This window comes from Pristis pectinata, chromosome 3 (genome assembly GCF_009764475.1).
Source record: "Pristis pectinata isolate sPriPec2 chromosome 3, sPriPec2.1.pri, whole genome shotgun sequence".
Taxonomy (NCBI): domain Eukaryota; kingdom Metazoa; phylum Chordata; class Chondrichthyes; order Rhinopristiformes; family Pristidae; genus Pristis; species Pristis pectinata.
In genome coordinates, this window is record NC_067407.1 from 112,180,762 (window position 1) to 112,193,832 (window position 13,071).

The window sequence follows — 13,071 nt, forward strand, 5'->3', positions numbered from 1 at the left end:
TGTAAATCTTTGGAACTGCATACTCCAGAGGACTATAATTCATGATATTAAGTATGTTTAAGGCTGAGAGTAGTGGATTATTAGACTCAAAGGGAATCACATATGGGTATATGGTAGGTTAGTGGACTTGAGGTACAGGATTGGCCATGATGTTATGAGATGTGGAGCATGCTTGAGGGGAGGAATAGCCTACCATTGCTCTAATTATGTTCAGACTAATCATCTATTCCCTTTGAAGCTTAAACTTCCATGGTACCCTGTTGATTTTTCCTTTGCATTAAGTCCTTTCAAAACAAGAATTATTCTAGAGACACAAGAGACTGCAGATGCTGGAATCTGGAGCAAAAAAAAACCAAAGTGCTGGAGGAACTCAGTGGGTCGGGCAGCTTCTGTGGAGGGAAGTGGACAGTTGATGTTTTGGCTTGAGACCCTTCATCCGGACTGAAAGATAGAGGGGAGATAGCCGGATAAAGAGGTGAGAGGAAGGGGTGGAGCAAGAGCTGGCAAGTGATAGGTGGATCCAGGTGAAGAGGGAAGAGTGATAGACAGATGGAGGAGGGAAGAGTGGAAATAGAAACAGAGGCTGGCAGATGATAGGTGGAGGCAACAAAGGGCTGCAGATGATGGAATCTGATAGAAAAGGAAAGTGAAGCATGGAACTAAATAAGGGAGGTGGGGTAGACAGATGGGAAAAGAAGGGGGAGGGGATCCAGTGGGAGGAGTGCCCCCGTTTCTTTTCTCTCTCACCTAGATCTACCCAGTTTCTCCTATACCCACCCCACACCCCCTCCCAGCTTCCTATCACCCTGTTTCTTTCCCCTTCTCCACCCACTCCATTTGCCCATCACCCACACACTCCTCCCACTGGAACATTTACATTTCTGATTGCATTAGTACTTTCCCTTCTTGCTTTGATCATTTGTTCCTTTCATGAACAAAGGTCTTCCTGATCAGGAGTTGATCCTATGACAGTTTCAGTTATTTTGCTGAAAACCAAAGACTTTCAACAAGCAATAAAAATCTACTTTAATAACTAATTTTCATGAGAACGTTTGAGGGACTAGACAAAATAGCATTGTCAATGGGAACTCAAACAGAGGGAGAAACCCCTCAAACCCATGACCAAATATCATATATAAAAATGAATTTGAGCACACTTAATAAAGCCCAGAGTTGGGGCAAATTCACATCATCAATTTGTGCATATTTGGCACAAATTTTCATTATATTGCAATCTTGTACACTTATGTCAGCTAAACCACATTATGGCATGTTGTTTTTCTATTTCTATTTTAGGAACACATATAAGATTGTAAGATTCCCAAGTCTGTGATCCTCGATGAGGATAAAAACACAAGATCATCAATAACAAAGTGCAATTAAATTTTAACTAAAACTGATTATTTTTTTGTTCATCAAGAGTATAATCTATCACCTATTGTCCTTGAAAAAGTATTTGTGAGCTGCCTTCTTGAACCATTGCAGTCAATATGATGAAGGTATTACCACAGTACCATTAGATAGTGAATTCCAGGATTTTAACCCAGCAATGTTGGAGGAATGGTCATGTATTTCCAAAGCAAGATGTTATGTAACTTGAAACTGGTGCGGTTATTATGCTCCTACTCCTGTTGTCCTTTTTGCTGGTAGAGGTTGTGAGTCTTTGGAAATGCTGTCAAAAAGCCCCAATTGAAGATAATACATACTGCAATCACACTGCTGGGTGGAGGTACAAAATAAATAACATAGTGAATGGGCTGCCTTGACTGACATGATGTTGAGCTTGTTATCAGTTTGCAATTGCCTGCATCTCTGGAAGGAGAGGGTTTTGCATCATTCTCCCTATTAGTGGCTTGCAGATAGAACACAGAACAAGTCAGCACAGGAACAGGCCTTCGACCCACAATATTGTGCTGAATAATTAAACTAGTAATTAAGTGCCTATCTAAACCAGTTGAGTTTCTGCACTAAGTGTAGAACCAGTTCTTTTCCCACCAGTTCTTTTCCAGGTAGCGAGGGCCGTGACTTGGAGTGAGAAGTGGGACTCTTGGTCTCCAGTGCCCAGCTAAAGTAGTGACAATGGATCCAGGGTCAGTAGTGTGTTCTTCCTGCCAGATGTGGGAGATCTGGGAGATCTCAAGTCTCCCTAATAGCTACACCTGTGGGAGGTGCATCTAACTGCGGCTCCTTACGAACCGTGTTAGGGAATTGGAGCTGCAGCTGAATGACCTTTGGCTCATAGGGTAGAAGGAGGAGGTGACAGATGAAAGCTACAGGGTGGTAGCCACGCCCAAGTTGCAGGATGTAGGTAGCTGAGTACCCCTGTGACCATTTCCCTCAATAACAGGAGACTGCTGGGGGGGGGGGGGGGGGGGGGGGGGCGTGCGTGGGCGAACAACCTACCACGGGAAATCACAGCGGTCAGGTTGCTGGCACTGAGTCTGGCTTGGAAAGGGGGAGAAGAGGAAAGCAATAGTGATAGGGGACTCTATAGTTTGGGGAGCAGACAGGAGATTCTGTGGATGTGAAAGAGACTCCCAGATGGTATGTTGCCATTCAGGCGCCAGGGTCAGTGACGTCTCAGATCAGGTCCACAGCATTCTAAAGGGGAAGGGTGAGCAGCCAGAAGTGATAGTACACATTGGTACCAACAATGTAGGTAGGAAAAAGGTTGAGGTCTTGAAAAGTGAATATGGGGAACTAGGTAGGAAGCTGAAAAGCAGGACCTCAAGGGTAGTAATCTCTGGATTGCTGCCTGTGCCATGCACCAGTGAGGGTAACAATACATTGATTTGGCGGATGAATGTGTGGATGAATGGTTCAGGGGACAGTGTTTCAGATTTGTGATCTCTTCTGGAGAAGGTATGTATGACCTGTACAAAAGGGACCGGTTACACCTGAACTGGAGGGGGACCAATATCCTTGCATGCAGGTATGCTAGAGCTGTTGAAGATGGTTTAAACTAGTTTGGCAGGGGGATGGGAACCTGAGTGATAGGTCAGAGGATGAGGCAGTTGGTGTACAGGTTGATGCAGCATGTAGAGAGACTGTGAGGAAGGAGAGGCATTTGATTAGGCAAAATTCCAGTCAGTTGGATGGATTGAAATGTGTCTATTTTAATACAAGAAATATCAGGAACAAGGGTGAGGAACTTAGAGTATGGATCAGTACATGGAACTAAAATGTTGTGGCCATTACAGAGCCTTGGCTGTCACAAGGGCAGGAATGGCTGCTGGATGTTCTGGGCATTAGATGCTTCGAAAGGGACAGGGAGGGAGGGAAAAGAGGTGGGGGAGTGGCATTGCTAATCAGGGATAGTATCGCAACTGCAGAAAGAGAAGATGTCCTGGAGATGTACTGAGTCAGTGTGGGTTGAGGTCAGAAACAGGAAGGGAGCAAGCTCTATTAGGAGTATTCTATAGACCCTCCCCCCACCTCCACCATCTCCTCCTGCCCAGTAGCAAAGGAGACACTATCGGGAACAGATCGGGAGGCAGATTTTGGAAAGGTGCAAAAATAACAGGGTCGTTGTCATGGGTGATTTCAACTTCCCTAATATTGATTGGCACCTCCTTAGTGCAAAAGGTTTGGATGGGGTGGAATTTGTTAAGTGTGTCCAGGAAGGATTCCTTACACAATATTTAGACCGACTGACTAGAGGAGAGGCCATTCTGGATCTGCTACTCGGCAATGAACCTGGTCAGGTGTCAGACCTCTCAGTGGGTGAGCATTTTGGCAACAGTAACCTCAACGCCCTGACCTTCACCCTTGCCTTGAAGAGGGATAGGAGCAGATGGTATGGGAAAGTATTTAATTGGGGGAGGAGGAAATCATCATGCTATTAGGCAGGAACCTGGGAGTGTAAATTGGGAGCAGATGTACTCCGGGAAATGTACAATGGAAATGTGGAGGTTGTTTAGAGATCACTAGCAGGGGGTTCTGGATCGGTTTGTCCCGTTGAGGCAGGAAAGGAATGATAGGGTGAAGGAAACTTGGTCGACACGAGATGTAGAATATCTAGTGAAGAGGAAGAAAGAAGCTTACTTAAGGTTCAGGAAGCAAGGATCAGACAGGGCTCTAGAGAATTACAGTGTAGCCCGGAAGGAGCTTAAGAATGGACTTAGGAGAACTAGAAGGGGGCATGAGAAGGTCTTGGTGAGTAGGATTAGGGAAAACCCCAAGGTGTTCTACTCGTATGTGAAGAACAGGAGGATGACTAGAGTGAGGGTAGGACCGATTAGTGACAGAGGAGGAAACGTGTGCCTGGAGTCGGAGGAGGTAGAAGAGGTCCTTAATGAATACTTTGCTTCAGTATTTACCTGTGAGAGAGAACTTGACATTTGAGAGGACAGCATAAAACAGGCTGATAAGCTAGAACATGTTGATGTTAAGAAAGAGGATATGCTGGAACTTTTGAAAAACATTAGGATAGATAAGTCCCCGGGACCAGATAGGATATATCCCAGGATAATATGGGAAGTAAGAGAAAAGATTTCTGAGCCCTTGGCAATGATCTTTGCATCCTCACTGGCCACAGGAGTAGTACCAGATGATTGGACAGTGGCAAATGTTATTCCTTTGTTCAACAAAGGGAGTAAAGATAACCCTGGGAATTATAGACCAGTGAGTCTTACTTCAGTGGTGGGCAAATTATTGGAAAACATTCTTAGGGACAGGATTTATGAGCATGTGGAGAAGCCTAGTCTGATTAGGGATAGTCAGCGTGGCTTTATGAGGGGCAGGTCATGCCTCACAAGCTTAATTGAATTCTTTGAGGATGTGACTAAACATATTGATGAGGGTAGAGCAGTGGATGTGGTGTATATGGACTTCAGTACGGCATTTGAAAAGGTTCCCCATGATAGGCTCATTCAGAAGGTCAGGAGGCATGGGATCCAGGGAAACTTGGCTGTGTGGATTCAGAATTGGCTTGCCCATAGAAGCCCGAGTGTGGTAATAGATGGAGCATATTCTGCCTGGAGGTCAGTGACCAGTGGTGTTTCGCAGGGATCTGTTCTGGGACCCCTGCTCTTTGTGATTTTTATAAATGACCTGGATGAGGAAGTGGAAGGGTGGGTTAGTAAGTTAGTGGTGTTGTGGATAGTGTGGAAGGTTGTCAAGGGTTACAACAGGACATTGATAGAATGCAAAGCTGGGCTGAGAAGTGGCAGATGGAGTTAAACCCAGAGAAGTGTGAAGTGATTCACTTTGGAAGGTTGAATTAGAAGGCAGAATACAGGGTTAATGGCAGGATTCTTAGCAGTGTGGAGGAACAGAGGGATCTTGGGGTCCAAGTCCACAGATCCCTCAAAGTTGCTGCGCAAGTTGATAGAGTTGTTAAGAAGGCATGTTGGCCTTCATTAGTTGGGGGATTGAGTTAAAGAACCATGAACTGATGTTGCAGCCCCATAAAATCCTGGTTAGACTACACTTAGAATATTGTGTTCAGTTCTGGTCGCCCCAATATAGGAAGGATGTGGAAGCTTTAGAAAGTGTGCAGGGGAGATTTACCAGGATGCTACCTGGTTGGAGAGCATGTCTATGAGGATAGGTTGAGTGACCTAGGGCTTTTCTCTTTGGAACTAAGGAGGATGAGAGGTGACCTGATAGAGGTATACAAGATGATAAGAGGCATAAATCGAGTGGACAGCCAGAGACTTTTTCTCGGGGCAGAAGTGGCTAACATGAGGGGGCATAATTTTAAGGTGATTGGAGGAAAGTACGGGGGGATATCAGAGGTAAGTTTGTATTTTTTTTTATATACACAGAGAGTGGTGGGTGCACGGAACAGGCTGCCAGGGGTGCTGGTAGAAGCAGGTACATTAGGGACATTTAAGAGACTCTTAGATTGGCACATGGATGATAGAAAAATGAAGGGGTTTGTGGGAGGGAATGGTTAGATTGAACTTAGAGTAAGCTAAAAGGTCAGCACAACATCGTGGGCTGAAGGGCCTGTACTATGCTGTCATGTTCTAATCTAACTGCTTCATATTCACCATTACCAATAATTTATTCCTGATTTTTTACACAAGTTTGAATGCACAGTTTGGTATGGTGGGATTTGAACTCCTGTTTCTTATTAGTCCAGACCTCTGGATGATTAATCCAGTAATATAAACAGAGATAGATTACTCCTTTTCACTATAACCAGCGCTCATTTAACAAAATCACATTCACAGAAGCTATACATTTCAAAAACACACTTTTCTGAAATTTCCGATTGTTAAAAGATCTCTTAGACTTCTTATCTATATTACTGACCAGTAAACACAATGCAATCTTGAATAATGCTTGCTCATCCAGGGAACACTGGAGAGTCCAAAAATAATTCAAGAGGCAATTAGCTTTAAAAAAATACATAAAGTAGTTCACTGAAACAGAAGAAAGCACTTAAATCACCAAGTACAACTTTGAACATATACCCTGCAGGAAACAAGTGCAATATCGCACTTAATTATACAGGTTTTGCCAGATTTTGCTCAAAACATAATCAACCATACTAATTCAACTCAAATAAGTGCCTCTATTTAAATATAACATGATAATAAGTTACTGACAACAATGTTGTTCTATCACAGAAGACAACTATCACTGAACCTACCACCAGTCTGGGCATGTGACCATTGGCAAATCTCAAGTTAAGAATATGTTATTACTGAAATTCTTAAAAGCTGCACATAAGGAGTTGTGCTATTTTGCAGTTATTTTTTTCATTCTTGCTAATGATGCCAGATTAAATGATCAAATTAATTTTCTATTGAATTTCAAATACCACACAGTATTGATTAGAAATGTAATTTATTTTTTTGAATCATTTTATATACAAAGTTAAACAACCAATTACAGAAAATACAATATACAAAAAAATTCTACAGTATGTGCATCTTTACATTATAGAGTCCTAATGTCAGAACATCCTGTTTCTGGTCAAATGCATTAAATACAGGAAATTAAAATGCCAAATACAAATATCAATAGAAAATAAATGCTGATGGAAGGCAAATCTATTTCCATTATTGCAGATCAAATGAAATAAAAACTTGGAATTACACCTCAGAGTGATGGTAATGTAGTACTACTCAAAACATGTCCTGAAGAATCACTTCCATTTGTTGGGAATGCAACCAAGATAAGCAACATGTGCTTCATCCTAGGAGATTCTTTGTTGTGGCTGTTGAGTCCAAATCCAGAGGAACTTAATTATACTGCTTTTATAGTTTGTTCCCATTCACAAGATCACCACATACCAAAGTTTTGCAAATGCTCAGAAGTGTATAAATTTGAATTGTACTTTCAGAGGTGTTGAAAACTATCTAGCATCTAAACATTTAATGAAAAATATTATATATTTTTTAAAAATGCACCTTTGATTTTATTACACTACAAAACCTAGAATGATTATGTAATCCAAATATCAACTCTTCCATTACTTACCCACTCCATCCAGGAGAAAAAGGTTGATTACCTCCCCTTATAAGGTTCTCAGTCCTTCAGCTTAGTTTCTGACCTGTAAAACATTCTCCGTGATATATTTAAATTTGCACCCTTTTGAAATTGATTAAATCAAGCAACAAATCTCTGTTGATAAATAAAACAGCTTTTATTTTCTTTACAAGGTTGTTCCGTGTTTTTGTACGCTTTGCAAAAACATGATCCTTTCTAATGTCTGAAATGCTGTTCCTTGTCATTGTGATTAACTTTGCTTCAGTACATCAGAAGATTTAAAAACCCAAGGTTTAAAAATTAATTCATTGCTTCATTAAGCTAAAGATGAAGGCTACTGAATATTACCATGTTGAGCCAAGGCTATTGGATTCAGGGAAGAGAACTAACTTTAACAATGAATAAAACAAGACATCTGTCGAAGGGGAGATGATTAAGTTTGGTAATTCACTTACAGAATTGTGTGTCACAATTGACAGATCATGTGATTTCAGGAACAAGGCATATTAACTTATGGTAAGAAAAGTCACAGACATTTTTTGTCAAGAATTATTTTGTGAAACTTACAATGAGAATATTTCAAAAAGTACTGGGTTAATATGTAGCTATGAAGTCATCTTTTTCATATCATTAGTCATATGTTATCTCAATATTAAGCAAAATATTTGACTGAACATTCTCAATACCGTCACAACCCAGTTAAATTGACTGACTATTTTTCTAAAAAAAATCAACATCTCAAAGATTTCTGGAAATGAGTTCCATGAGTCAGGGAAAAAAAAACAATGAAACTGGCATTCTTTGATACAGAGTGCTGACAGTAGCTCATATGTTTCAAACATTGTGGTAAAGTTCATTCATAGTCCAGGCTCAATTCTTTGATATTAATTGAAAAGACACTGACATGGAGTAGACAACCCTCATCTTGTCAACTTGCTTGACACAACTGTACACTGTGAACTCAGGAGCAAAAGATAGATTTTCTTGACAGCCTGCTATTATTTTCCCTTAAGTAGCACTTATAACCTCAAAAGCTATGAAGTGTACAGGCATAACATTAACTGTAAGTTCTTTCATAATTCTGAGGATTCCACATTTATAATAATTAATTTTATTTAACAAGGCAAGCCACTTAATTACTCACTTATTTTTCCTGGAAATCTCTTCAAGTTGACCTGGGGGATTTATATATATCATGAATGGTCTTTTTAATTTATTTATTGTAGGTTAGTCATGGTGTTGAAAATTAATGATTCAGTTCTTTCACTGTTAATGTAGTGTAAGCTTGGAAAAAACTCACATCGTGTTCTTCCAAAACCATCCCCATTCTCTCCCCCGCCCGCCACATCATCGGCTACTGCATGTACTTTGGAAGCTAAACAAAATAAAACAAGACATTATAAGCTGTTTAAACTTTATCTTGATTGTGGGTCATTTCAGTAAATATAATTTCATAACTCACATCAATTGTTGACTTAAAAAAGTACTGTAGACCCAAATAATACAACACAATGAATATTGTCCAGTCTTCTGGGATGCACATTACATGGTATTAATTTAAGGAAGTTGAAGACCTTTGGTCTATTTAAAGCCAATGCTGCCTTGATGGATTTCTGACAAAAAAATTTTTTTACTGACCAAAATGTATGGGAGAATTCTTAAACCAGATTAAGATTTCTTAATTCATTACCTATGGGAATAATCCTTTCCACATAAACACTACCATTTGTATAGAAAAAACTTCTGGATTTCCAAACTTCATTTGTTGTCTTAACTTTGTAAATATGACCCCTTCGGCATAAATTGTGTACATAGTAGAAAATCTGTGTATGGTGTGAGGTTTGTTTGTGAATTAGCTACACTTGACCGACCTTCTGGGAGGTCAATGGCATATAGCACAATTGCAATTTTACCAAGGAGTTCAAAGTTGGTGCATTCTTTTGGCGATATGTGACTTTGATTATACATGATATTAGAAATAAAGAAATCTTTTATTTCCCAATGTTCAACCTCTCAATTCTTCAAAAGAAAAATGGACTGTTTCATAAATACATAAAGAAAGACTAATTGACACAGACAGAATTACTCCGACTTTTGGTTTTATCAAGTCTTTGATTGCGTAACAAATAGCTAAGTAACATAAACAACTTGAGACATGTAACAAATACTCCGAAGTAAAACAAAGTGAATCAATGGAAAGGTGGATTCTAACTGTTAAAACAGAATCGCTAATTTTAATACACAGTCACACTCCCCAAGATAGATTTACTTTTTGAAGACCTCCATGTTCAATTGAACCTCAATGTTACAATGAACAAAGAGTTTGCACAACCTATTCAACAGCCCTGTGTCAAGGGCTTATGATAATTAGCAAAGCATATATTGAGCATTTCAAATTTGTACTTTACAGTCTTCAGCAAAATGTCCTTATTTTTGTTTAATATTTGCAAAACTGTATAGCACAATGAGGCCATTGTGTCCATTGAGTTGTGTTGGCTCTTTGAAAGAAAAAGTTCCATCAGCTGGTCTTTGGCCATGGTCCTGCAAAATTCTCCTTCAAGTACATACCAAATTGTCTTGCTGAATCTGCTTTCACCAACTTTACGCCTTCCAAACTGTAACCACTTACTGTATACAAAAAAATCTACTTACTTATGTTTGCCAATTTTAAAACAATCCTGCAACTACCAACCATCCTTCCACTGAAAGCAGTTCCTTCCTTTCGCTGTATGAAAAACTCAATTTTGAACACCTCAGTTAATCAGAAGCAATCTTCCTTTGCACCAATTTGGTAAAGCTGTTCTGCATTCTCTTTTTAAAGAAAGTAGTAACCATGAGCAAATATAACACACCAGCTGTGGACTAACTTCCTTACTTACATACTCTGTGCCATTATTTATAACTTTATACCTTTTCCTTACACATTCCTCATTAAAAACTTATCCTGCGAACTTGAATTTAAGAACAGCTTGGTGACAATGGCCTTGAAATCTAAATGAAATCGGCCAATTTAGTTTTTATTGGCTCCTTCCCCTCTCCACCCCCCACCACACCATGCTTCACATCACACTTCTCTGCATTAAATTTCATCTGTCACCTGTCTGTCCACTTCACCCTTCTGACAATGTTTCGCTGAGGTCTGATCATATCCTCCTTGCGGGTTACTACTTCTCCCAGCATTGGAGCTTGAATAATAACCACGAATAGTAAAACAATTAAGTAATCACATTCAGTGTTCTTGGTCACAAAATATATCGCAATTCCATGTGGGACTTTCTAGAAACACTTCCTTCAACGGAAATCCTTTCAAACTTGAGAGCATGGGTTGAGAATTGCGAAATAATGCGTCCTTCACTTAAATTTATGCCCCGTCCTACGTGTGATCCATGTGGATTTGTGAAGAGACCATTGCATGATTTCCTGTAAAGTTTTAAATTCAGCTTGTATTCAGCACTGAAGCTTTGTTTTGCTGGTTTGCTGAACGTCAGAACCTTTGTACAAAATAACAATGACTCATACTGGTCATTGCGAAGATTCACGGATTTCTTTCAAATTCTTTGTATCCCACTGAAATGCGATGACCGATGATAAAGGGTCACTTCGCAAGTGACCTTGTGAAACTATCTGGACGAATAAATTTATGCATATCATCTCACCAGGCGAAAGGTACCAATTCATGTCACCCTGAAAGCTTCGGAAACAACCTGCCAACATTTTCTATCAGTTGATTTTGCTCCATAATGCCAATTGCCAGGAATAAAAGCAATTTCCATCCTTAACCTCTCGTACAAACAGATGTTTAAAATATCCTTTTAATTTGTGTATGGGTCGTTTGATATTAATATCTGTCCAGGTGTGTAAAAAGTAGTGGAATAATGGCTAGTGATGATCTAATATATAACAGATTATAGCTTCATTTTTTGTGTATTGATTTGCATTGTAGGGATGCAGATTGGACACTTCTCGGATCTCCTTCGCTGAAAATCCATGGAAAAAAAAGTGTGTCTGCGGTACAACTGGAAGGGCTTCCTACTGTAACTGGCAGCCGCTGGGATCGCTCTCTCGTTGTATGCACGGGCTCTGGAGAGTGCATGTATGCTCGCAAACTCCCTCTCAGTCCTTCCTGTCTGCCTGTGGTGACAAGTACACCCGAGTTTCGACGGCTTCTGTTCCCCCCTCCTCCTCCTCCTCCTCCTCCTCCTCTTCTCTCCCGACCCACCTTCCTTCCTTCTCTTCCACCCCTCCTCTTTCTCTGTCTCTCCTGTTTCAATTCATACAGATTTCTCCTCTCTCCGTCTAGCCTCCCCTCCCCACCTTCCTCACTAACCAATAAATGCCCGGTCAGTAATGGAGGATTTCCTACCCGACATGTAAGCGAACGTTCCCTTCAGCCGGCGGATTCTTCCTTCGTTTGAAAAGACAAAACAAAAACAGCAGACAACAAAAAAAAAAGGGGGGGGGGGCTGAAAAAAGGACAGAGAAAAATTCGGCCTCTGCACTGAGTGTGAAGCCAAAATGTCGACCAGAACGCCATTGCCCACAGTGAATGAGCGCGACACAGAAAATGTGAGTGAAATTATGATTCAATTTTTTAAACAAAAAAAATATTGTTACTTTTAACGTGACGGGTTCAGCCGGCAGCTCGGGAGCCGCTGTCTGAATGAACGCGGGTATTTGCGGCTGGGGAGGGATGCGGCGGCGGCGGCGGCGGCGGCGCGGGGCATTCTCTGGGAGATGGATCCAGCAAATAGAGGGAAAAAAATCCCTGAGAGAGCAGCGGACAGAGGCTCTGACTCGCCCGCTTCGGCAGTCACACAGGCCTCTCTCCCCGGTTTCGCCAGCAGAAGCCTTTTTTGTTTATTTCCCGAGGAGTGATTATTTCATTCAGACTAAATTTAAAAACCTGACTTCTATTTGCATGCTGTCTTTCCCCACCCCCATCCCCCGTACCCTTAAGTCTTGAAATATCCATTTAAGGCTGTCTTTGGCTGTGGGGTGCAGCCCAATGACAAGGACTACAAAGGAGCTCCGACCCGGTTTAGTGTCGCTCAATGCAGACTTGGGACTGACGCAGTATCTTTCAGTTTGATCTATTATTGTGGGAGTTTTCTTTATCTCTTGCTTTTGAGTGGTCAACATAAAGATTATAATCTGCATTACTGTTAATGTTTCATAATTTGTTCATTCACTCCTGGTATATTTCAAGGAGGAACATAGGTTGATGCAAGGACTACAAAAAACTGACGACTCACTGGGAAGGTTAAGGGTCAGGTGGACTACACAGCAGCCTAATCCAAGCCCCAAATATTGCTGGAGTGTATTTGTTTTTTTTTCATCACCAATTGGCTAATCTTCACCATGTATATGCTAGCTCCCCTCCTCAATTAGGTCTTTTTTTAATATTAATGCTTCTTATTCTATCGGTGATGAGTTGCATTGTCCCTTTCTTCATCATTTATGCTTTGATGGAAGTAACCAATAATGCTGAAGTCAGCCAAGTCACATAGTTGCAGCAAAATTACTATGCATTAATAGAACTGTTAGATGGATTATTATGAAAAATACTGACATTGTAAATCTAAGCTGTTGCAAGCAATTAAAATGTATTTTTTAAACCATATACATGAT

The 13,071-nt window shown here is 40.6% G+C and overlaps 1 protein-coding gene across 2 annotated transcripts in view; it reads left to right on the forward strand.

Annotated features, from left to right (window-relative positions):
• Positions 1 to 11,054: 11,054 nt before the first annotated feature.
• Positions 11,055 to 13,071, forward strand: part of mark1 (MAP/microtubule affinity-regulating kinase 1) — a 145,855-nt gene continuing 143,838 nt past the window's right edge. For both annotated transcript variants that reach the window (XM_052012057.1, XM_052012056.1), the window contains exons 1-2: positions 11,055 to 11,109; positions 11,387 to 12,009. In XM_052012057.1, coding sequence (XP_051868017.1) covers positions 11,959 to 12,009 — 51 coding nt within the window. In that variant the 5' untranslated portion in view covers positions 11,055 to 11,109; positions 11,387 to 11,958. The remainder of the gene's footprint in view (positions 11,110 to 11,386; positions 12,010 to 13,071) is intronic.